Here is a 24,191-nt window from a genome sequence, read left to right on the forward strand (position 1 = left end):
GGGAGGGTGTTTCTAAAATATAATGAAATAAGAAGGATGGTGGTGTGGGGTTGGCGGGGAGGGGAGGCAGAATCTCTCTGTAGAAGGAAGAAGCACAGGTCCAAAAGTGTGCTGGAATGGAGAGGGGAAAAGTGCTTGTGTGGGGATGCATTCAAGAGGTACCTTTGACTGTTGTTCAAAAACATCATGCACATCTCTACTGCAACATTTGCTGGCACCTTCCTGAAGGCTTGTTCCCCCCCAGTGCACAGCCTTTCCCAGTGCAGGTTGAAGTGCTATGAAAATAGGCTACCCCAGTTTAATTAGAAACTATAATGGGACAAAAAAGGAACTTGTGTAACACCAAGAAGTCTATATTGTGATAAAACCCATTCTTTGCCTAATAAATCCACATTTGCACCTCATTTGTTATGCATAACTTGCATTTCTTCCCTCCAAGGTTGCCATTGTCTTGCAGTGGAATCACATTTTTCAAGGATAAAAAAGCACAACATGTCATACCTGGGGGAATGTAGTCATTCTTCCCCTCAGTTATGCTTTCACTGCTGTTGTTACTGACATGTGCAATGTACTGCTTGTACCTATTGATGTGGCTATCGAATATTAATGTGATTAACTACAAATGACACCACCCCTTATTTGCCACTGTTTGAGAATTGTTTATGTTAGGGTTATTCTGGACTGCTCTTTTTCCCAGTTCCTATGAAGAAGTGTATACTTCTGCATTTTATTTTTAGATGGAAAGAGCAGCCTGTCTATGCACTCTACCTGTTATCTGGGGGGCAGGATACTGCATTATTTCTGTAAGTTGAAGAAGTCTTCTCTGATTGCTACATTTGTAGGAGGGAGGAAAAGATCCAACATCAAAGAAAGGGGTAGCTCATGGGTAGAGCACATGCATTGCACGCAAAAGATCCAGGTTCAACCCTTGGCTGGCATCTTTGATTAAAAGAAGGATGAAACAGACTTGCTGTTCATCTATATGACAGCAGTGCTGGCTTAAAATGTATAATAATCACAAGGCAAAAATAAAGTGATTGTCAGCTCACATGTTAAAATTGTCCAATAGCCCATAAATAGAGGAAAAACCATGATGCTGGATCGAAGAGTTGGAATGATGTTGGTGGTTATCTAGACCAAGGTTCACCAAAGTGGTCAGTATCAACCTCCAAGGGTCAATGGGACTATCCATTATTGTTGTTATTTTTATTTGTAGTACTATTAAACTAGTATTTATTAAATTATTCTCATATAATAAATATTTGAGGGTTAATGAACAATCTGAAACTTCATGAAGGGGTTGATGAGCTGAGGAGTTTGGGGATCCCTGATCTAGACCAACTCCCTGCTCAGTTCAGGTTCTACAACACAGGAGACAACTACAGCATTCCTGGCCAATGGCCATCCAATCTCTATTTAAATATGGTTTGTACAGGAGAATAGAATAGAATAGAATAGAATAGAATAGAATAGAATATTGGCCAAGTATGATTAGACATAGAAGGAATTTGACTTCGTTGGAAGAGCTCTCAATATATTTACATAACATCAAAAATAAACAATAGTAAAGTAATAATGTTATTTACTAAAACTATACAATCAAGAAAGAAAAAAAATTGAAGGAAATAATACTACAGCTATTAACTAACACACACTCATATTTAAAGGGAGAATTAAGGGACAGTATACTGCACCTGTTGTCTAACATATGTTCACATTTAACAGAGCATTACCGGTCACATCTTAGCAGTCATGTCTTACCATAACTTGTCAAACATTATATCATACTACATTAATTAGAATGTTAAGCATCTCCAGTGGTAGTCTATTCTACTATCAAATGTAATGTAATGGAAGTTTGGAGAAATACTCTTTTTAAGATAAGCCTTCCAGGTATAAACATAAAAATGCTCAGTGGTGCATGCCTATTACTGAGAAATCATAATCAATTGAAGAAAGGGGAAACTTGTTCAGTGATGGACACTTCTATGTTAGGGCCACAGTAAAATGATGCATTTCACTGAATGGCACAATTGATTTGCTTGCTGTTTTTGTTCAGTGCCATGCTAAACACTCCAACCTATTGATCTGAATGGGGTTGACTTACTTCCAAAACATAATAAAGATATAACCACTTGAGATGGTGAGTGCTAAATGCTGTTCCTATAGACAGAAAGTGTGTGAAGTCCAGCGGCACAGATAGCAGAGGAGGAAGAAGCTGGCCTGAGCCACAGACCTGGAAGGTAGAATGAAGCATGACATTATCCGCCAGTGGGATAATGCCATGCTGACAAGATCTGTAGAGTTTCAACATGGAAATGAAAAGATTACCACTTTTGTGATTTTGGATGCATTGCAACTCAGCTGGAAATAGATTATCTGAGAATATAGACAGCGTGAGATCATGTAGGTGCTATGGATTTTGGAGCTGTGCAAAGCTGTTATGTGGAAGTGCTTTTAACTAAATAAAATATGCATAAGAAGTAAAAACAAAATTTAAATGTTGTACCTACTTTTTTGATACTGTAACCTCAGGCATTCCACTCAAAGGCAACATAAGGCCCTTTATCCTGAAAAAGTTGCACATCCCAGCTCTACAGATCAATAATACACAAGTTTGGTCTAATTTCATGCACAATCTTAAAAGTTCTTAATTTTTCTTTAAAGCAATGCAATGCATGTAAAAAAGGGACAGGACTTGAATCACATGGTTGTAGCCACCATCCTGACTTTTTGGACACCTCTCCACATGGACTCCCCTTGCTATTCTGATAAATACTGCACATGGGGCAAAAAAGTCTATTAGCCTTATTCATCATTCTGATAAAAATAGGGGACACTTTTATGTATATCAAATATCCCCGATCTTTGACATTAGATGTCTGCCTGAGCCACAGGCCTCCCACTACAATTATGCATTGTTAAGGTTCTTGTCTGTTTGCTGTTACAATCTGAATGCATCTAAATAGTGGGTTTTTCCCCCTTTTAATTAATTATATATTTCAGAAATAACTTGCTTCGGAAATATATGTGGTTAGCGAACTGTTTTCACAGTTTAAAATCTATGACTTTTAAGATGAACCTAATTGGGATTATTTATTGAAAGTCATGGACAGTAATCTACCACACTGATCCAGTGCAGGCTGGTAGATACACAGTTTTCAACCACCCAGTACAGATGAGAGAGCATGACTGGCCCAAAGTCACCCAGCCAGCTTCCATGGGTAGAGCAGGACCCAAACCCGCTCTGTCCAGCACCACTACACCACAGTGACTTAGTTGGGATTATGGTGGTAAAATAACAGAAGCTCCATCAAATGCAGTCAGGCAGGGATTCGACTGGTAAACCTGCAAGGCCCAGGCCCTGAAACATTTTCTGAGTGGGGCTTTTTCTCAGGTTAGCAGACATGGGAAGAAGTCCTTCCTAGGAGTTGTCGCATTTTGGAATTTCCTTGCTCTGGAAGGCAAGGAAATGACCATTTTGCAGAGTGGATGCAAAACATTTTAAGCAGCAATATTGCATATATCAATACATATGCATGCGTTCAAGAAGAGCCATCTCTTCTAGGAAGGTTTCCTGGGGCTGTGAATCAGCAGTGTTCAGAATTGCTCCTTTAGATGTTATCAACTGAACTCTATATGGTTGCTGAACAGAATGGATGGGATCAAATGTAGCGGCAAGGAAGAACTCAGCCTAAATTGTAGCAATTAGACTGAAGGAAGAAAGTTTTTCTGTGCAATAGCTCTACTTATATGACATATCCAGTATGTGAACCTCTTGGTGACAAATTGGAGAAGGGCTGCTTAGCTGGAAATGGGAAAAAACCATGTACTTTTGCAGGATTTAAAATATACAATTCCCCTGCCCCAGAAACCCTTTTGCCTTGCAAGATTTAGTAAATGCAGACTATGAAATGTGTGTATATTTGTATATATTTGGGCCACGCTCTATGAAGAAACTGATAGCTTGAAATTCTGTAGCAGCTATTGCTGTCCATATCTTATGTCTCCGTTAATCATTTCAGGCAATTTAAGGGTCCGAAGCTAAGGAGCATCACACCACCATGTCACATAACAACTCGGACTTCCAGGCTGCTTACATCTTCATAGAGGTGCTGATTGCCCTTGTATCCATTCCTGGGAATATTCTGGTGATCTGGGCTGTCAAAGTGAACAAGTCCCTCCAGGATGCCACCTTCTACTTTATTGTGTCTCTGGCAGTGGCAGATGTAGCTGTGGGAGCACTTGTAATTCCTCTTGCCATTGTCATCAACGTAGGACCACGCATCCCTTTCTACAGCTGCCTGATGGTGACATGTCCTGTCCTCATCCTCACAGAAAGCTCCATCCTGGCATTATTGGCTATTGCTGTGGATCGCTATCTCCGAGTCAGGATTCCTATCCGGTAAGACCTGAAGCCTGAGAGATAAGGCATAGTCAGAGGTGGGAGTTGAATTTTTTCATATAGCTCTAAGACTGTGTTGCACAGCAAGACACCAAAATTTCCAAAATGTCAAGAACTGTATTATAACCCCTAGAACTTTGAAAGAAAGCTTTAATAAGTTTGTCCAATGCATGGATGAACATTGGTTTTACATGTGCTTTATATATTGATTTTAGCAAAATCAAAAGAGTAAAAATCAAAAGAAATAAAAATAAGAAAGGCATATTTTTGGTAAAACAAAAATTTAAAGAACTAAAATTGGGTTCAGGCAATCAGGACAGACAAGGGTTAGATTTTTACCATGCAGTCCTAGGTTACTTTCTGATGGACAGCAGCCACTATTATAAATAAAAAGACAACATTACAAAGCTATTCCATCTTTCTTTCCCCAATGGATTTTTGAGGGGAAAAAAATAAGACATAAAAATCAGTGGAAAAATGTAGGATTGCTATAAATGGATGATGATGTTGTATAGACCCCTTTTATGTACTGATCTACAACCGTAATGAGTTGAGTTGAGTTGAGTTGAATTGGACCCCTTTTAAAAATTCATAAATGAGGCACCACACCGTGTAATCAAAATCTTGTCTGGAAGCACCTATTCACTATCCTCAGCATTTGCCTTGTCCTGATTTCAGATCTTTCTGGTGTTCGGTGTTATGTTATGTCCTAAGTTTTAGGTTTGGATTATGTTCTGATCATTCTAACATAGAAGTATGACTTTTCTTAATAATTCCATATAGGAAGTATTGGGAGATCCAAATTTTAATAGGAATATGGCTGTCTGATTTGAGGCAAAGATTCTATCACCCTTTCTGAGGTTGGAAGGCAGAATATTTTTAACCGTATTCTAATCATTCTTGAGCAAAAGATGAGCAAAGGATACCCAGGTTGGATGGTAGGGAAGTAACAGTATTGGGAAGAGAACAGTGATGGAAATACATTTAAGGTCAGAGTTGCAATTGGTTTTTTTTAACACATTGGTCAGTCTCCTCTTCTAAGCAACAACTAAGCAATAACTGATGTATGCAACAATGAATATATATGAATAATTTTTAGCCTCCTTCTTGCAGCCACACTGGTTTTGATATAGAAAGCTGAGGAAACTAAACAAGTGTGGAAGAACCCTGGATTGGGATCAAGCTGTGGCACCGGGATGGGAGTGGGGTGGGGAACATATAAATTATCCCCCAACTTGCTATTTGTTTCACAAAGAAAAGCATGCTGGTATCAATTTAAGTAGGACATGTAACTATCAGATTAAAAAAAAAATTCCCACTATCCTTTCAAGTACATCCTTTTGAGTAAGTGTGTGAGAAGAGGAAGTTATCCTGCATTAATTTACACTGAATAAAAGGGTGTGATTTTTATCTATATAATTAATGGATGGTTTCATGATCTTTAAAATCTGCCTGTATGCAGAAATTTAGCAGGTGCATATTTTCTAGTTTGGGAAGAAAATTACCTACAGAATTTGTTTATGTGAATACATGGGCAGCCAAGGGAAGGGGGAAATGACAAAACCTCCAGTCTCAACAGATGCCTCAGTTTCAGTACAATTTTAGAGTTAAAATAGGAACAAATGAATAAATAAGATTGCAACCTAATCTAATAACACCTGTAATTTTGTAATGCAATGTTCAGCCTCTACCATGTATAAATCTAACCAGGTTTCAACAGTAAAATGGGGTTGCTTGTTTACCAAGGTTATAGAAGTATTCTGTCACAGATCTTGCTGGAAACTAATATGATACCCATGCTAGTTTACAAGAACAGTGTTCAGCTGATTCTCATCTTTTCAGTTAAAAAGTCTTACTTTTGGGAGGGGAGGAATGCACATATTTCTTTTCTAAAGCAAGTAGTAGCATAGAGTAGACTCCTTGTAGAATCCCTTCTGCAGAACTTCCTGGAAGGATCAGATGAGCATGTGAGATGTGCTGTTGGAGAGTTGAGTATTATCTACCTTTGTTTCTGTATTCGTTAATCTCTTTAGTCCAAGTGTTCTGTGAAGCAGAAAAGCAGGCCTGTATTTGCTCACTGGAAAACAAAGAGGCTTATTCTGTGAATCAACAGATTCAAATTACTGTAATAACTTAGTAGGTATGTTTTACATTTTAGATTGGGTTACTTTTTTGCAACCTCATTCTTGATAGACAAAAGAAGAAAATGGAGAGATTTATAGTTTGAACTACATGGAAATATACAAAGCAGTACTAATGCTTACTATTACTATAGCTTTTTTCCTAAATACATAAACTGTTTCCAATAATCCCAATAAATTTGAGAACAACCTTGTATTATGGTCAGGATAGAAGGCTACCTGCGTGTAAGGGAACACAACAAAGTTGATGGAGGAGCTAATATCCAATTCAGGGATTTTCCAACATATAGGCACAACTCTACATTATTTTTCTAAGTTTTACATTACAAAGGTACACTATAATTTAAAACATAGACGCATAACACCTTTTGTGGGCACCAGTGTGCCTGGCAACAACTCCCTTTACATTTCCCAGGATTTCTGCCCCATTAGATTTTTTGGTTACCTTATTTTAATTGAATGAACAAACACTTAGAAAGCTCATACATTGCAAAGCAAAGCATCAGCCTCAAATATACTCTTCATCTCCATGATATCTGTTGGCTCCGCATAACTCCCCCCAGATAATATGGTGAGTGGTTGCAGTTCAATATTCTCTATATCCACATGCCCTTGAAAAAGACAAAGAAAACCTGAGATGATGGGTTACTTCATAGCATGTTAAAAGTTGGAATGGAGAGCAACTCCACCTATTTTATTTTCTGGTAAATGTGTGCTTTGTGCCCTCCCCAGCAGCCATTTTGGGAGCATGCCCATAATATGCTCTCAAAATTCCAGATGGTAACACTGAAGATACTTATTTAAAACATTAACAGTGTAGTTCACAGTCTGGCTGAGTGCAATACAGACGAAGTTCTTCACATAGTTGTGTATGTGAATGAGTATGTATGTGTGCGTGCGTGTGTGTGTGTGCATGTGTGTGTGCATGCACAACTGTGTCTGCCAGTACAACCTCCCTATATAGATGAAGAGGAGTGTGCTCAGAATGTCATTCAGGTCACCCAATAGCCTAAGTGTCCACTTTGAGCTCTCTTTTGGGCCCATAAAACAATTCTGAATGTACCACTAAAGGAACCTGCAGATATGGAGGCAGAACCTGCAGATACGGGGGCAAATACAAGATCTGGGTTATTCACTGAATGAGAATTGCCCTCCTTTGTAACATGCTGTTCCAAAGCATTAACCTTGTCAGCAATGTTTCCTACAATATCTCAGTTGGATATGCTTATGATTCTATATTAATTGTAATTCATCTAGTTAGATGTTTAAAAATAGTATGCTTATCAGTTATCACACATTTTAATAAACACTTGTGATTACTCTGCACATTAACTAGTAACCAGTGCTGGATTTGTGCTGGGTTATGCATATATAGCCCCAAAGATACTGAAGGCCCATCAGCACAAAATGAGTGACTATGAGCTTGTGCAGGCTGGAATTTAGGCCATCCTTTTTTCTTGGAACAAAATAGCAAAGTGATGTTGCCTGCACCATATAGAGAATGTAGGCTGTTGGCTCAGATGTTTTTCTATCCAGTTTTCTTAGCTCCAGATCTCAGAATAAGGTTTGCTTTTTAAAGATTGTTTTAATATTACATATGGATTGGTCTGAACTTTAGTGATATAAAGTAGAGTTGTTACACAATCCCAGGACAAAATACAGCACCTTTAAAGACTTGCAGGTAGACGCTATATTTGTATCCTCAAATACTCTGAAGTACCTTTTGGGAACCAAAGACTGAGTGCTGCATTGCCCTAGCATGTAGGACTTTTGCTAACTCTTCTGGGGCTAAGAGAAGGGAAAGACTTAAATCCAAGGACCTACCTCATTGCCAAGTTATCCCATCATGAGTACAGGCCAACTGTTTCTGGAGAGCAGGAACAGATGACATTGTCCTCTGCTCACCCTTAGTTTCCTTTTCCACTTTGAAAGTAGTATTTTTCAGCTCAAGCCCAAATGTCTGATTTGCCAACTCTTTCGTTTAAGCAACCCCCTGCACTTTGGTTAGCTACTGAGCATAGGAGCAGGAACATCCCCTCACATAGATTACCTGCAGCTCTCTAATCCCTGCTGCAGGTATTGTAAGAAATGGTATTTCAGTAGCATAGTGGTTAAAACATTTGCCTGATATGCAAAATGTCACTGTTGCAGCACCCAACAGAAATATTTTTTTAAAAAATTACTAGTTTTCTTTCTTTAAGCTACCCAGTTTTCCACTGGGCTGTTTTTTTTTTAAATAAGTGCATTGCTGCCCTATTGAAATGCTGTTGTTGTTTTTTAACCCCACTCCCCAATTACTCAAATGGTTAAGTTCAGACAAGACCAGAAAAAGGAAAATGATTGGCAATTTATTTTCTGGAAGAGAAATTTGGGAGGGCACAGCAGTAGGAGACCTATCCAGTGGGCTTCCTAGTAGCTGGAAGTCTTGACTGAACATATTGCTGGTCAATGCTGAAGCATCCTAATCCAGAGAGAATTTTCTTCAACTGACCTAGAGATCAGCCAGCATTAGCAGGGGATTGGAAGAGCTTTTGGTGCAGTATGGATATACCCTGCTTCATTGTTTAGGATATACCCTGCTTCATTGTTTAGGCTAGTAAGAATTTGAAACAGCCCAATGTTGATAAATGAGAGCCAGTTTGGTGTAGTGGTTAAGGCACCAGGCTAGAAACTGTGAGACTGTGGGTTCTAGTCCCACCTTGGGCATGAAGCCTGTTGGGTGACCTTGGGCCAGTCACTTTCTTTCAGCCCTAGGAAGGAGGAAATGGCAAACCACTTCTGAAAATCTTGCCAAGAAAATTACAGGGACTAGTCCAAGCAGTCTCCATGAGTCAATGCTGACTCAAAGCCACCCCCCACCTAATAAACCTGGGACCGAGATCTGGTGGATTGTTCATCTCATACTTTTGGTGTATCTAAGATGCTCAGTGAAAGTCACTACTCCAGAGAAGGCCCTTCATGATTACTGGTTTGGAATATTAGAAATACCCCAGAATTTATAGGAGTGTCTTCTCTGCTAATTATATAAAGACAAATACTGTGAATTTGCTGCTTATTCATGGGATTTGCCAAATTCAGCATATGAGAATGGCAGTAGATTGGCAACCTGCGTTCACTTGCCAAGATATGTCCTTTAGTAGGTCTCACTTTGCTTGGAGTGGCTGCTGTGCGAAATCTGTGGTCAGGCGAATCCTTACTAGAGGCACTTGTCTATACGGATGGACCTCAATGAGGAACAGCTGAAGTGCCAGTGATTTGCATTTATGCTTTTCCATTCTTCCCACTTTCTTCTCAGCTGGTCAGAACTTAGAGAAGCCATTACAGTATTGTTAAGATACTTCAACAAATATAGATTCTTATAGCAAACGTGCATCTTCTTTCATCTTACTGGCCCCTCACTTCAAACATGGATACACTACAGCAGGTCTTTTCAACCTTTTTCAGGCTGCGAAATCTGTTAGTTTTTTTTTTTTGTTTGTTTTAAATCCCAGAACTCTGTACTGCAAGGTGGTAGTCATGGTGTTTTCTCATGGGAGAACAAGTCCTGCCCTTCCTACTGTACCCTAAAAAATTTGCTATGGATGCCCCTGCCTGCATTCAAGTGAACTTTTTTTTTCCATTAGTCTCTCACAGAACCCTATCACATTATCTCTGAATTCTAGAGTTCCATAGAACATAGTCTGAAAAACCTTTGCATTATATAAATGTACAAATTGAAACTGTAATGCATTGTCTATGATAATCCTGTAGATCATCCACCAGCTCTTCCAATTCAATGTTGTTGTTTTTTAAATTAAAATAGCAAAAGTTTTGCAAGAGTTCCTCAGTCTTGTACTATTTTGGGCAAGTGCATGCAAGGTTTCAGCACCCTCATGAAAGATCTCTAGGGGTGAAATAGCTAAAATGTAGGAACATGATGAAGAATTATTTACTTCCATAAACCCCTAGCTGTTAGATATCTAATTGAATGCTCTGCCCATATTCTGTTGTCTTTCAACCCTCCCCCGTCAAAAAAAATTCAATAGTCTAAAACAATCTTCCCCAAGGAGTTGAATTCCAGAAGTGTTGGACTACAGTTCCCAGAATTCCCAGGCAACATGGCGAAAGGCATCATTTTTTGATTCAAGGGCACACTGATTTATCAAGAGTAGGAAAAGATTCTGAGATGAAAATATCAGGAGACGAAAGTGTCAGATTAAGACACCTTGGCAACAGCAGTTTGGCAGGGCATCAGGCTACCATGGCCTCCCATTGGACAATTCTCCTGCTGTGCCTTCCCACCTTTTCGTTCCACAAAAGCAAGTCCCAATCACTTTTCTTCCTGTGGGTGGGTCTTACTGGACGTACTTACGGTTATGTGTTTGTATGTATGTCTGTGTGTGTGTGGGTAGAGGTAGAGGTAGATTTAACCATCCTATGGAATATTTGGAAGCTTGGGGTGAAACCCTTCTACCTCAAGTGAATTAGGTAGCTCAGGGAAATAAAACATAGTAATACAGTATATTTTAAAAATCTGTCAGGTTTCAACCCAGCACCCTTCTTTTTACAAGGAAAGTGTTACTGTATAATCACTATGCTTTTTCAGCATTCCCGGTAACTCTAAAAGCTATTAGAGATTATTGTAACCTTAGATTCAGTTGAATAGTCATTGCTGGCTCTGTGAAGTAGCCAATGGACTCCTGGGGTTATCCTGAAAAAAACTGAAGCACGCTACCCAAAATGAATGGGAACATTTGAGGTGACATCACATGGAAAGAATACTTCAGAAGTGAAGCAGAAAAATATACCCAGAGGTTGCTTTGATGTTTGACAGTAAGTGGGAGATTAATAGAGGGCAATGTGATCTGTTTCTGTCCTCCAAATATCATTACTGGCCTGTTCTGGTAGCAGGACAACTGACAGTCCAGGTAAGCGCTTAGAGATCTAAGTCCCTCTACATGAGCTAAGCCTAAATAGGTCTGCTTGTGAGATTTCTGATTGGCAGCATAAAGAGGAGAGCAAACCTGGGCAGCCACAAGCGAGGGCATGTTCACTGACTGCCCACCTGGGAAGGGCCTAAATGTTAGCCTCCTATCCTGAGACTAATCAGTCTCCTCCTGGGAGTGAGCGCACCAGTAGCCTTCAGTCTTCATTATAAGCGTTCACACCAGTGGCTGAGATTGCTTCTCTGACTGGTTTTAAAACAGAAAGGCATTTTCCACAGCAGAACCAGGGAAGCTGCCTGCTCAGGTCATCCAAAGGACAAGAGCTTTCCTTGTCACCTATTCTCTCTCAAATGCATATGCTTGGCATCCTCTCTCAAATCCTTCCTTCTGGGTATCAGCTCCCCACGGACTGGGTGCTGCTTGGAGCTTGCCTCTGGCTGGCTGTGTGCAACCTGCACAGGTAGCATGGTAGCAGGAGAGGCTTGGGAGCGGCTTTTTCAGTGTGCCTGGCTGCTACTGCAGTCCCAGGAATGGTGACTCATATCCAGACCATGTTTTCAACTTCAGGCAGTAGAGCTTAGCCCAGTTTCAGGAGCTTCCCTAAATGAGCTTTGCTTTGCATATCATGACTCACAAAGGATGGAGGTCTCTTTGCCTCCTGGGAGATTTATTTGTGCTGTACATGGTGACCTTTCAGCCCTGGTGGAACATTACCCCCCTTCATTACTGAAAGAGATGGATGTAATATATCAGAACAAATGGGAAGGAATGCAGTTGGTACCCAAACCTCTGGAAAATGAGCGGAATGAGGAAGAGATAACAGGTGCCCACACGGGGAATTGAACAGCTTTACTTGCTCCTCCATTTGATGTTTTAAAATAAGTGTATGTTTCTTCTATTCCATTTATGGAGAAATTTGTGATGTTCCTTATGTAGGTGTTAAAGCTAAGGACCCTGCCAGAGGAAGAGTTGATGAGCAGGGATGTCCTCGGGGTGGGGAGGGGTGTCTAAAAAGTTAAGAGAGTGGCTGTGGCCATGTGATCAAAAGCCTGTCCCTTTTTTGCACAAAGGATACATGTAAAAAGGGGGAGGGGCTTCATCTGTGCAGCCCTACAGCTGCCATCTTGACTATTTTGATCCCCCACCCCTCACTGACTCTCCTGGTGGTGAACCTAACTGAGTATCGCAAACATGGCTGAACAGCCAAGGACTGAAACCAGAGCTCTAAGAATTAAAGACGGCCACTGGAGGCCTGGAAGAGATGAGGTGACCTTTTGGGCTGCCCTTGGCTCTTTTGTGTTTTTCCCAGTTTTTCTATTCTTTAAAAAGAGGATTTTTTTCACATCTTGTCCCAAAACTTAGCAACGCAGTCCTGTGGGTTGGGAAGAGAGGAAGAAAGGGATTGGGGTGACCTGCCACCTATTCCTGATGGCATGATTCCTGGTGCATCTACAGAGGTAGGGCAGTGGGCAGGGAGTACAGACTCTCCCCTGAAATGCATCTTATTCACAAGTTTGCCTGCTGCCAGGGCTGCAACTGGGGGGGGGGGCAAGTGGGGCATGTGGCCTGGGCGCCGTGCTGGGGGTGCCAAAATGAGCGCTGGGGCTGCCAAAATGGGTATGGAATTCATGTTTGCCCCAGGTGACACAGACCCTAGTTGCGGGCCTGCCTACTGCTTTGCGTCCAGTTCTGCCGCTTGCTGCCAAATCCCCCAGACGTCAATGAAGTGATGTGACCCCATTTGTAAAGGCTGGCCTGCTTTGGAATGCCCCTCACTGCTATTTGCAGGAGAGAACAGCTATTTGCAGTAGGTAGCTTATCGGTGGTCCCAGAGAAGATGCTGATAACAGTGGTTGGCTTCTTTCTCTACTTGATTCAAGTCTCAGCACTAAAAAAAAAATCATGCATATAAAGTAAAAGCAGCAGAGGTCCCTCTGCCCAGGGCTTGTGGCTTAGATCAGCCGAACCGAATTTGAAGTGTTAATTTTCCTCTTCATTTGAATCAATCTGCTCTATAACTTCTGCAGAGAATTTTTCTGGTGCATATGCACGCCTCTTGTTTGCTCTCAAATGTTCGATACTAGCACCTCAGCATTGGGGCAACGCAGTCTCCTAATGAATAAAACCAGAGAAAGTTTGACTCAGGTTAGGACAGTAGTCAGAGAACATCTCGGTCTTCTGCTTTTCTCCCCTCCCACCCAACCATTTGTCCGGCTGCTCCCACACCTGCTTCTTGTCACCAGCTTGTCAGACGTGACCCTGGGAGGCGGAAACAGCAACAACCCAAGACACGGCACTATTTGTAGAGATATACTGGTGGAGCCCATATCCAGTCACACTTGGAAGCAAAGCTGTGAGGATAACAGAATGGCAGGTCACCAGCAGTGCCAGCTGGACTACCACTTGCCTACTTCAGGCCAGGTTTGAGAGTGGCAAGTTAATAATTAGATCCTTAAAAAACATGTATTGACTTTAGTAGGAAAGTGGCCATTGAAGGGCAGATAGTTTGAATCTCATTTCTCCTTTTTCTATTGAAAAAGGAAGGAACCTAAAGCCATTCATGTAATAAAGTAGCAGTGGGCAGGAGCGTCTGTGGAGAGCTCAAAGGAATCAAGGTGGTAGCCATGACTGTGCAGTTGGAGCCCCACTCCTTTTTTTATATGTGGGCCACATAAAAAGGGATAGGGATTGTGGTATGGCCACCATCTTGACTTTTTTGAGTCCCCTCCCACACATACCCTGGGAGCAGGCAATTTGGTGCTCTCCTGAATTTTTGGATTTCAGTTCCGATCAGCCTAAGCCAGCATGGCAAAGGCAAAGGGACAATATGAGTCGAAGTCTGTGTGGGGAGGTCAAAAAAGTCAAGATGGTGCCATGACCATGAGCAGAGTGTCCACAGGGTACGTTTCAAAAGTCAAGATGGTAGCCACGACAGTGCAGTTGAAACCCATGCGATACACATAAAAAACAGGTGGAGATTTGATCAAAGTTGCAGCTGCCATCTTGATATTTTTGACCAGACATGCAGATACACCTGACCACGAGATTGAAGCTCTGCCCCTTTTTTGCCTGGGACACATGAGCAATGCAAGTATAAAAGGGGTAAAGCTTCATCTTTGCAGTTGTGGTTGACGTTATGACTTTTTTGGCTCCAACACCAACGGGATGTTCCTGAGCAAACAAACAAAGGCTTGATTTGCTCATGCAGTTTCTGTTCTCTAAGCTACTTTTATTTTAAGCCTAATTCAAGGATCTAGGCTGCTGACATTACAAAAAGGGACACTTTGCTTGACTATCTTTTTTACCAGTGTTTCTCCACCTCAGCAACTTAAAGATCTGTGGACTTCAACTACTAGAACTTTGGGAGTTGCATTCTGGGAGTTGAAGTCCACACATCTTAAAGTTGCTGAAGTTGAGAAACACTGTTTTTTTACTTCCCTTCTTGTTTTCTCCCCCTTTTGCTTTCTCTCCCCCCTCCCCACCTTCTGCTGATTCTTTGGGAGGTTCCCTTCCCTTCCTGCCCATTTATTCCATTTATCCAGCCAGAGTGTCACATTCATTTGGACTTGGCTGCCTGGAATGAGTGATGGACGCCTTTTAAGAATCTGCCACCTAGCAAATAAAGACAGTGCGGCCTTTGCCTAGAATGAGAGAGGGGAAAAACAGCTTTGCTTCCAGGTGTTCAGTGTAAATGAAGTGAAGTAAAGCTCCTCCGCTTGGCTGGCCTCTGATTGAGATTTGGCAGATTGCGACACACAGCTGCTGACTTCCAAGAGCTGTGCTGTGTCTCTTGGGAGATGGTGGACCAGTTTTCTTACTGGCAGCTACAGGAATTAACCCGTCTCCCTCTTTCTGATTACTGGTCAGCCATAACCACATAGTCCAATCTTTCTTTGTAAAATCCCATGCCTGGAGGGGTGTTAATTTGCCCTGGTCTCTCTCCTTCCTGCAACCCATGTCAAGATCCCTTTCTCCCCACTGCTTTTGGTCTGTTGAAGTCCGTGGCCCTGTAGTGGGAGTTTGTGAGGAAACCCTATATACTGAAAGAACACTTGAAATTATATTTTAACCAATCAGTTTCACTGCCTTGAATGAAATCTATCCATCTGAGTGCTTCATATAATGAACCAGGTTTTGCATGAGGACTCCTTCCTGTCTGGGGCCTAAAACAACTGCCCCATTGTGCTCTCTCTTAAAAAGGCCTAGGAGATGGTCCTGAAACTGCAGAAGAAGGTTTCTCATTCAAAGTTGGGAAAGCTTTTTTTGCAACCCCCTGGTCCTTAATACATTCTTTGCTCTGAACATAGAAAATTCTCCAGAGATGGTTTGGGAAGGCTTTGGGTGACCAGTGGCCACATTTTTAGGGAAAAATTGAGAGCTACCATAAATGTCACAATGATGCGAAATGGTCAAGAACATAACACATAATTGGGTGGGATTAGGGTTATCTATGCTCTGTTTTCTTGGGTTGCAGGGAAATTTCAGAGAATTTTCTCTCAAACCACAGTTTCCCAAACTGCCTCAGAGTGAGAAGAAACTGAGCCATGATCTTCAGCAACTATGGCTGCAGACAGCTCTGAAGGCCACAAAAAGAGTTTGAGACTGAGTATGACTTTAGGCTATACATTGCCCACACTTGTTGTAAAGGCTTATGAAAAGAGATGTCCTCAACCGGAACAAAAGTAGCTGTTTCATTTACTGGACGATCTCTCTCTCTCTCTTTCTCTTCCACACATACAGACACACAAGCATTTTCATGCATAAAATTTACATTTATGCTCTTCCTTTACTGCTGACAAAGCATACAGACTGTGGTGTCCAATTTTTAAATCAAAGTGATTGGAGATGAAGGAAGAAGAGCCCCTGTCAGAAATCTCTCCCAAACAGGAACATCCCTGCCCATTTGTCTTTTCGCATATCTGGGATGTAAATACAGAGAAACGTTTACTTGGCCATTCCCCACATGCATCTTGCCTACCATTGTTTTTTTGGCTAAATTCTGCCATGCCTGCAGGAAATCCATATGGGGTCTCATTGCCTGGAAGGCAACCAGCTAGCAGCTCTAAAAATTGTACCTCTGTATTGAAGAAAAGGATAACAGACTGTATCCTGGAAAGAAAATAAAAGCTACCCTTCAAGTCCCCACATAAACTTGAGATAATATAGATGGCAACAATCTTCAGAGACTCCCTGAAATGTACATAAAAACAGATGCATGCAGAGTACACAGAGAAAGACAGAAAGAGACCACATCTCAGAATAGTCCACTCTAATATAGAAAGAAAAAATATTTCCAAGAATATTGAAAATGATATGAAAGGGGCATCACTCCTTGCCGTGGGTACTCTGTGGTTAGGGGTTGCTCTGTTTTGAAATCTGCAAAATGCTGTTTGATTAAAGGCAACTGGGAAGCAAAAAATATTTGTATATGTGTGTAAACTATGGGCAACAATGCTTTGTTATATTATTTTCAATCCACTTAAAATGTATTGTTTCTCTTCAAAGTCAGCATTTTGGCAATCTGCAAATCTTGGTGGTAATCAAGCTTTTTTTTTTTTGGTACCTTCGAGTCAATGTTCTCCTGGCAACTGCCTGGACTACCTCCTGCAGTTTTCTTGACAAGAATTTCAGAAGTGGTTTGCCGTATAGCCAAGAGAGAATGACTGGCCCAAGGTCACATGCCTAAGGCAGGACTAGAACTCATGGTCTCCCGGTTTCTGGCCTGGTGCCTTAGCCACTACACCAGACTGGCTCTCATAATCAAGTAAATAGTGTCATTTAAATTAGGACCTTAACTTGTAAAATCTCATCCATACTTCTCCTTCTGCTTCCTATAAAAAAACCTCAAAGTGCGCTTACTGGCAAAGAATCCTAAAACCCTTTCACAGTGTGATTTTCCTGAAGCTGTATCAGATTTTCTATTCTGCGTGACCAAGCCAGGTTTCTGCACTTAAGAAAGTTTTGAAGAACCTGATGGTCCTACTAGTCAGAGACATGCTGCAAACAGGCAAACATGGGATTCTTAGTTTTATTTTCCTGGATTGTGTGTGTGTGTGTATAAATAAATAAATGGGGCAATAAGAAAGGAGTATTTATTTTGAAGCTGGTGGTTGTGCCTGCATATATGTACATTTTGATGTTTTAACTTTGTATACATACATTCAGTTTAATTTTATGTGTGTGTATGTGAGGGTATACACATACACACACATACACACATACTTATAAACATATATATGTCCAGGCGGGCCTTTTGGCAATAATAATGATGATGATGTAATAAAAGTCCAGGAAGACCTGGCCATGGGAAAGAAAGCGATTGGCCACTGCTTTCCTGGAACAGAAGGGGGGAAGGCAAATTAGCAGGGAATTGTCCAATGGGAGACCATGATAGCTTGCCACCCAGACTGAATCACTTACAAGCTGTTGTCAAAGTATCCCAGTTCAGACCTGATTTTCCTAAGCTGGTTCAGAGTCAAGTCAGCAATTGCCCAGGGCCAAAGCAGCTTAAAGATGTAGTACAAATATATCTCATATAGACCAGCCATATAGTGTTCATGGCAATATTAGAAAACTAGTTTGCTGTTGCCTTCTTCCTAGGGCTGAGAGAATGACTGGCCCCAAGTCACCCAGGCAGGACTAGAGCTCACAGTCTCCCACTTTCTAACCCCCTGCCTAACCACTGAACTCAGTTCACTTGGCAATATTATGAAATTAGTTAGTTGGCATTGCCTTCTGCCTTTTTTTGAGGTGGGGGGTGAGTTCCGGATCTAGTTTAGAGCTGCTGGAGGATCTTCCATCCAGGTACTAATCAGGGCTGATCTATGAAGTTCTCCAAGGTCAGCCAAAGTTTGTAATCTTTCTCTAAAATCATGCCTTAGATTTTTCTCATAGGTGGAATAATATTAGATATTGGCTGTGTCACACCTATTATTTAAATAATTTTCAACATAAAGATAAAGACTCATTTAAGCTGAGCTGAATAACTGGTGATTACACGTCCATGCCCATGTAGTTTTCTGGGCAACAATACAGCAGTGGTTTACCATTGCCTTATCTTTAAAGTTTGTTCTCGTTTTGTCTGAATTCCAGTTCTAACCTGGAATCCTAAGATTCCTTGGTAGTCTCTAATCTAAACAGGTTGGCCAGCCTATATTTTTCCATTGGTGTGTTCCCAACAGTACTGATATAAAGCCTGGCTAACCACATGTCTTATATTGTTGTTTATGCTATGGTTTTTAAATATGCAGACTTACTGATCTCTGGCTGGCTAAGCTTTAGGAATCCAGGAACCTCTGAGAAAGGATTAAGGCTACTACCCTATTGAAAATTTTAAAATAAATGGTTTCAGTGAACAGCAGTGTAAACAAGAGGTAGGAAAGCTTTTTTGGATCAGAGCACATTTGGAACATGGATTAGATACAACCCTAAATCCTGTTCAAAAACCAATACCAATTGATCAAAGTATATCCCTTGAGTGGGAGTTGCATGTAAGGCTTCAAAGAGACTTCAACATCTCACCCTCATTCTTTCAATTAAAAATCAAGTGACATTACTACATTGGAACAAACCTTAGGATAAAACAGAGATTCCAGACACTTGGAAAACCAACAGATGTGGTTCCTGTCTTCAGCCTAGAAAGGACATGTTGCTCAGAGCTTTGAGAACTTTTACTGTAAAGAGATAGGCAAGTTTATAAATAAAAAGGTAACTCCAAACATTTTACATTAGATAAAATAATAATTATCCTTGAGCATTTTCATCCTGGTAAAGGGGCACAAAGGTGACAAAGCAATCAGTTTATATAATATGCGGTTTATCAATTAACCCTAAAGATGAGTTCACACATACACTTTTATTATTGAGTGAATGCAAAATTGATTACATACAGTATATGAACTAGAAAAGGCATAGGTTTTATGCCACCAGGGATCTCCTTGAATCAATACATTTCAATGGAAGCAGTTCACAGTGTAAATTCAGTGATGTTTGCTCATGAAGTGCAAGCAGATATGGACAAGCCTTAAGAAAAACAGATGAAAATGTTTTGATCTGTCTCTCGCATGAAGATTTTGCATCTTTTTCAATGTCTGTTTAATCCTACCTTAGTAATGGAGGTCTGTGCTATGCACAGTAATGGGCATAACAAGAGTCACTTGTTGAGATGGGTGGCTATTGAAATCAAATAAATAAATAAAGGTTATTTCCATGTGACCCACTGGGGTGCAGTGGTGTGGGAGGCCCAGGTTCGGTCCACCTCAGCCATAGAGGCTCACTGGATCTCTTTAGACCAGTCATTTTTTCTCAGTCCAACCTACCTCAGAGGGTTGTTGCTGTGGGAAAAAATGGAGAGTGGGATGCTAAATGAAAGGCAGATATAAATCTAATAAATAAATTAATAAATATCTATGAAAATTATAGACAGAGAATGTCCCTCACATTATTCAGGGCATCTGTCACGTAATATCCACTGTAGAATTCAGCAGGGCTTCTTAAAACATTCGTTCCAGTAAGGAGACTGAGAGTGACTAGAGTTACGGTAAGTGATTACAAAACAAGGGAAAAGTATTAGAGGAGCTAAGAGTTGGAAGCAGGCCTTTAATTGGCTTCTGTATGAGCAGCTTTTCACACAATCTGCTTCTGGATGTCCTTATGAGAAGAAATATGAGTCTACTGTACTCCGTAGCTATGCTTATTTGAACTTTATTTAGATTTTTAAGAAGAAAACAAAAGATAAGAGACTGCTGAGTCAAGCTTGATATGTGGTAACCACATGGACACACACACACACTTCTCCCAACCAATAACTAACCAGGCATGACCCTGCTTAGCTTCTGAGTCCAGACAATGTCAAGTGTTGCCACCATAGATCTTGTAAAAGCGTATTAGCACTTGGTAACTGTAATGTGAACTGAATTTTCTCCATCTCTCCTTCCAGCCATTTAGTCTCATCTCCTCATCAGTAGCAGGCACACCCTGAAAATTATTACTCTTGGCAAAGAAAGAAGTCCCTTTGTACCGAAGTTACTCAGCAGTTTTTGCTAGTACGCTGTTACCAGGGCTGATATGAGTCAGACTGTGTCAAGATAGCTTGTGTGCAATCTTCCTTCACTTCAGTTAATGGACACTACAGCCTTTCATAACCAGTGTTTTAAATGATGCCAATCACTCTTCAACCTGCTGCCAAGGAAAATGTTTTCCTTGCCTCTGCCTACCCAGGATGTAGCTGCATAACTCTCTGAGACACGTCAGCTCAAATGCAATTCCATAAGATTCTTTGTGCAATTTTTGTTTTTGCACTTTCTTCCTTTCATAGAATTGCTGCTCAGTTGTCCTTTATGCAAGGAAGCCATTAGTGTCAGTTTCAAGGTTTTATAGTGTCTTCTAGGAATGATATGCCCAGTTAAAGCCACCCTCTCCTCCATATTACAGATGTATGAGGTTTGTGTCTATAGATGTAGGTAGTAGATGGAGGGCCACAAATAGCTAATGAACAGAAAATATATTATCATGGATTTCAGAGGAGGCAGCTCCAAAATGGCACTTTGCCCTGCCTTCTTCACACGTTTGCCATTGAAAGAACTGCACAGACACGGGTGTTCATATGCAGACAATAGCCTAAGATTCCCTTGTGATCCAAAGGTAAAGCCACCAATGTGCCTGAGAGTAAGTAATACAGCATCCAAGATGCTGGCCCCAAACTTCTGTTGAACTGATGGGCTAGCTGGTTGACTGCATTGATCCATGGAGAGGTAGGCAGGACTGGGGTTCTGTGAGAAGCTGTTCTGCATGTGTTTTAATATTTTCAAAAATGTGGGAATTACCCATTCTATTTTACTAAATAGAAATGTGTAACTGGGGGGGGGATGTTTGAGGGCTGTACATGGACTCTGTTGGTGGTGTGCAGCATGTCAGAAAGTATGAGAATAAGGAAATAAGCATGACAAGGACAAGAATTAAATGTGATTTCACGTATTATTTTTAATGGAACTCTATTACCTTTACATGAATTAAGTACATTTAACATGATTGCTGTCTATTTATATAATAATTCCCCTGCTTTTCAAACTAAAAATTGCAATTTAGTGGCAACTTTTGGAGAATTTCTGGGGGCAATATCCAAGGCTTTTGCAAAGCACATAAACTGTGAAGTCTCTGATTTTGCACCTCTGCAACAGAACTTAATCCATTTAACCTCCACCACCACCACCACCACCGCCGCCCTTTCCTTTCTAAGCCTCTGACTAGGGAGACTTCATGCTTTAACAACAAGTCATCCTTCCCCTGCACATCTCCTCTCTTCCTCATCACTGCTTTTTGGAACATCTTACCTGAAAGAACGTGAAAGCCTGAGTTGGTCCTAATGAAAATACCGTATTGACACCCGAGCAAAGATTTGACCAAAGGCTTCCTGCTGCTGTCAATTTACAGACCTCCGAGAAGCTGATTGAAGCTGAAAGCGTTCTGCAGCAAGAGGCATGGCGATGGAAGATTTCAAGGACAGAAACCAAGTTTTGTGGGTCTGAGCCTTGTCAGATGTAAACAATGTATGTGGTTGATAAAGGCACAGAAGGAGAGCAGCCACTAATCTCCCTCTTTCTCCCTCGGTCTCACTTTCCCAAAGCTCCTGTCTAATGCCTCTGTTTCTAAATGGCCACCATGGCTTGTGCTTTGCTGATGTATCCTTTTTGATAAAATAATTTCATTAATTGCCAGAAGTCAGTCTGCTTATGCAAATATTGTGTATACATATTATCATAGAATCTTAACAGTTGGAAGGGATCTCAGAGGTCATCTAGTCCAACATGTGTGTGCATGCAGACCTTTGTAAAGGGTGGTAGTCCCTCACCCCAGGAGGGATTGTGCTGAATTCTTCACCTAATCATATATACCATGCCCCAAAGGCAGGAGTGGCATGAAGCTTCCCCAATCTGATGTCTTCTAGCTATTTTAGGCTACAATCCCCATTTTATTCAATCACCCTTGCTAGCTGGGATATATGAGCTCAACCTGATGCCCTAGAACCCCAAGTTCAACACAGCAAATAGTTGTGAGGGGCCCAAATGTTTTCATGATGAGAGCTGCATGCTTACCCTTTGTTCAGCAAGCTGGGGAACCACACTTCAACAAGTAGATTGTTGAATATGATTAAATAGAGTTTATTTTAATTTTAATTGGTATTCAATCAAATAGATTAAATACGCTTAGTATGATAATTCACCTTACATTTAATAGAATAGCAACTTTATTGATTAGTCAACTGACTATATCAAGGAACAATGGGCATCATCTGCAATAAAATAAAACAAGATAAGGTAAAATGAACGATAAGATAAAATAGAGTAAGGTAAGATAAAATAAAAATATGAAATAGAGATAAACTAATGTAAGATAAAATAGAATACAAAAGTATAAAACGAATGCTAAAATACAGAACAGTGTGTATTCAGATGAATGCATTGCCTTTACATGCTACCCCAATGTGTTCTATAAAACACATTCTCAGTTGAACAGCCCCAGCTACAAACCTAGGAGTTCTATTAACTATATATGTGTTTGTACAGTGAAGAAAATAAGACAGGTTTTCATCGCAGTCCCAATGTGTAGCTCTGTCAAGTAATGTCTGCAAATTCTGAGACCATGCTGGGCATATAGTTGGCAGTTGAATAAGACTTGTGCAGTATCTTGCATGTCTGATGCTCCACATACCACATTCTCTCAGAGCATGGCATCTGCTGCAGTTGTCTGTATTTAATCACAGAATCCAAATGCTCTTCTCTTCTGACTTCTGGTGGGGACATGGCGGACTGATCAGCTGTGCCCACAGGCTCAGCAGGCAGAACTGACAATGCGGCAATTTTTCAGGCTCAGGCAGGTTCTTCCTGAAGCCCAGGTGTGTTTTTCTGGAAAAAGGAAAATACCTGGAATCACCCCATCTGTTCTCCGGACGGCTGCTTGCAGCCAGAAGATCGCAAACAGCATTTGTGTTTGACTGGTAAAAGCTAGCTGGGAGGCTGGGACATCACCATTTCCAAGCTGTGCTGTAGCCTTAAAGGGACACTAAGACCAGCCACCCCATTTCTAAATCACCCAATTTATATTTCTTTCAAGTATGCGTACCCTAAGAGAGGCTTTCTACAACAAGGAGAAGTGGGTTCTCTTGGTGCTTATCATTATTTTGGGGATCTATTTTTTTAAAAAAATCTTTTTAAGTTTTGGACTTTGTTTTCCATCCAAATATTAAGGAGGATTGAGAGTACATAATTGTCTCCCTGTTATTATCTTTGTACTAAATTTGAAGATATTAGCATTTTCCTACACTTTGAATTGGCTGTTTTGAACTGTCATTTTTTTGCTTCTACTTTCCCTGGGGAACTGTCTGCATAGCTCACTTTCACTTATGTAAACATATTTCAGAATTCTTTCATATCTTTGACTTTCACTGGTTAAGCTCCCAGGGGGTGCCATAACCTACTGCTTGAGACATGGAGGATTTTAAACAGACCTTCTCTGACTTCCAACAAGATTTTAAACAGATTCTTTCTGATTCCTACCAAGTTTCTATGCAAGGCATTCAGGACATTGTGGAAAATATGAGGTCTAAAATGTATCAAGTGGTTGTGGATGTTGTGGATGAAAGTGAGGAATTTAATGGCGACAGAAATGTCTCTTCTAAGAGCGAGATTGGGACTTCTGTTGAAATGCTGGATGAAGATTGGA

At 40.8% G+C, this 24,191-nt stretch overlaps 1 protein-coding gene across 1 annotated transcript in view; it reads left to right on the top strand.

The window, feature by feature from the left end:
* The window catches only part of ADORA1 (adenosine A1 receptor), a 67,109-nt gene that overhangs the window by 697 nt on the left and 42,221 nt on the right, over positions 1-24,191 (top strand). Inside the window, exon 2 of the mRNA XM_063297337.1 lies at positions 4,026-4,405. Within this exon, the coding sequence (XP_063153407.1) occupies positions 4,065-4,405 (341 nt within the window). The 5' untranslated portion in view covers positions 4,026-4,064. The remainder of the gene's footprint in view (positions 1-4,025; positions 4,406-24,191) is intronic.

The sequence above is a fragment of the Candoia aspera genome, chromosome 3 (genome assembly GCF_035149785.1).
Source record: "Candoia aspera isolate rCanAsp1 chromosome 3, rCanAsp1.hap2, whole genome shotgun sequence".
NCBI classification, from domain to species: Eukaryota; Metazoa; Chordata; class Lepidosauria; order Squamata; family Boidae; genus Candoia; species Candoia aspera.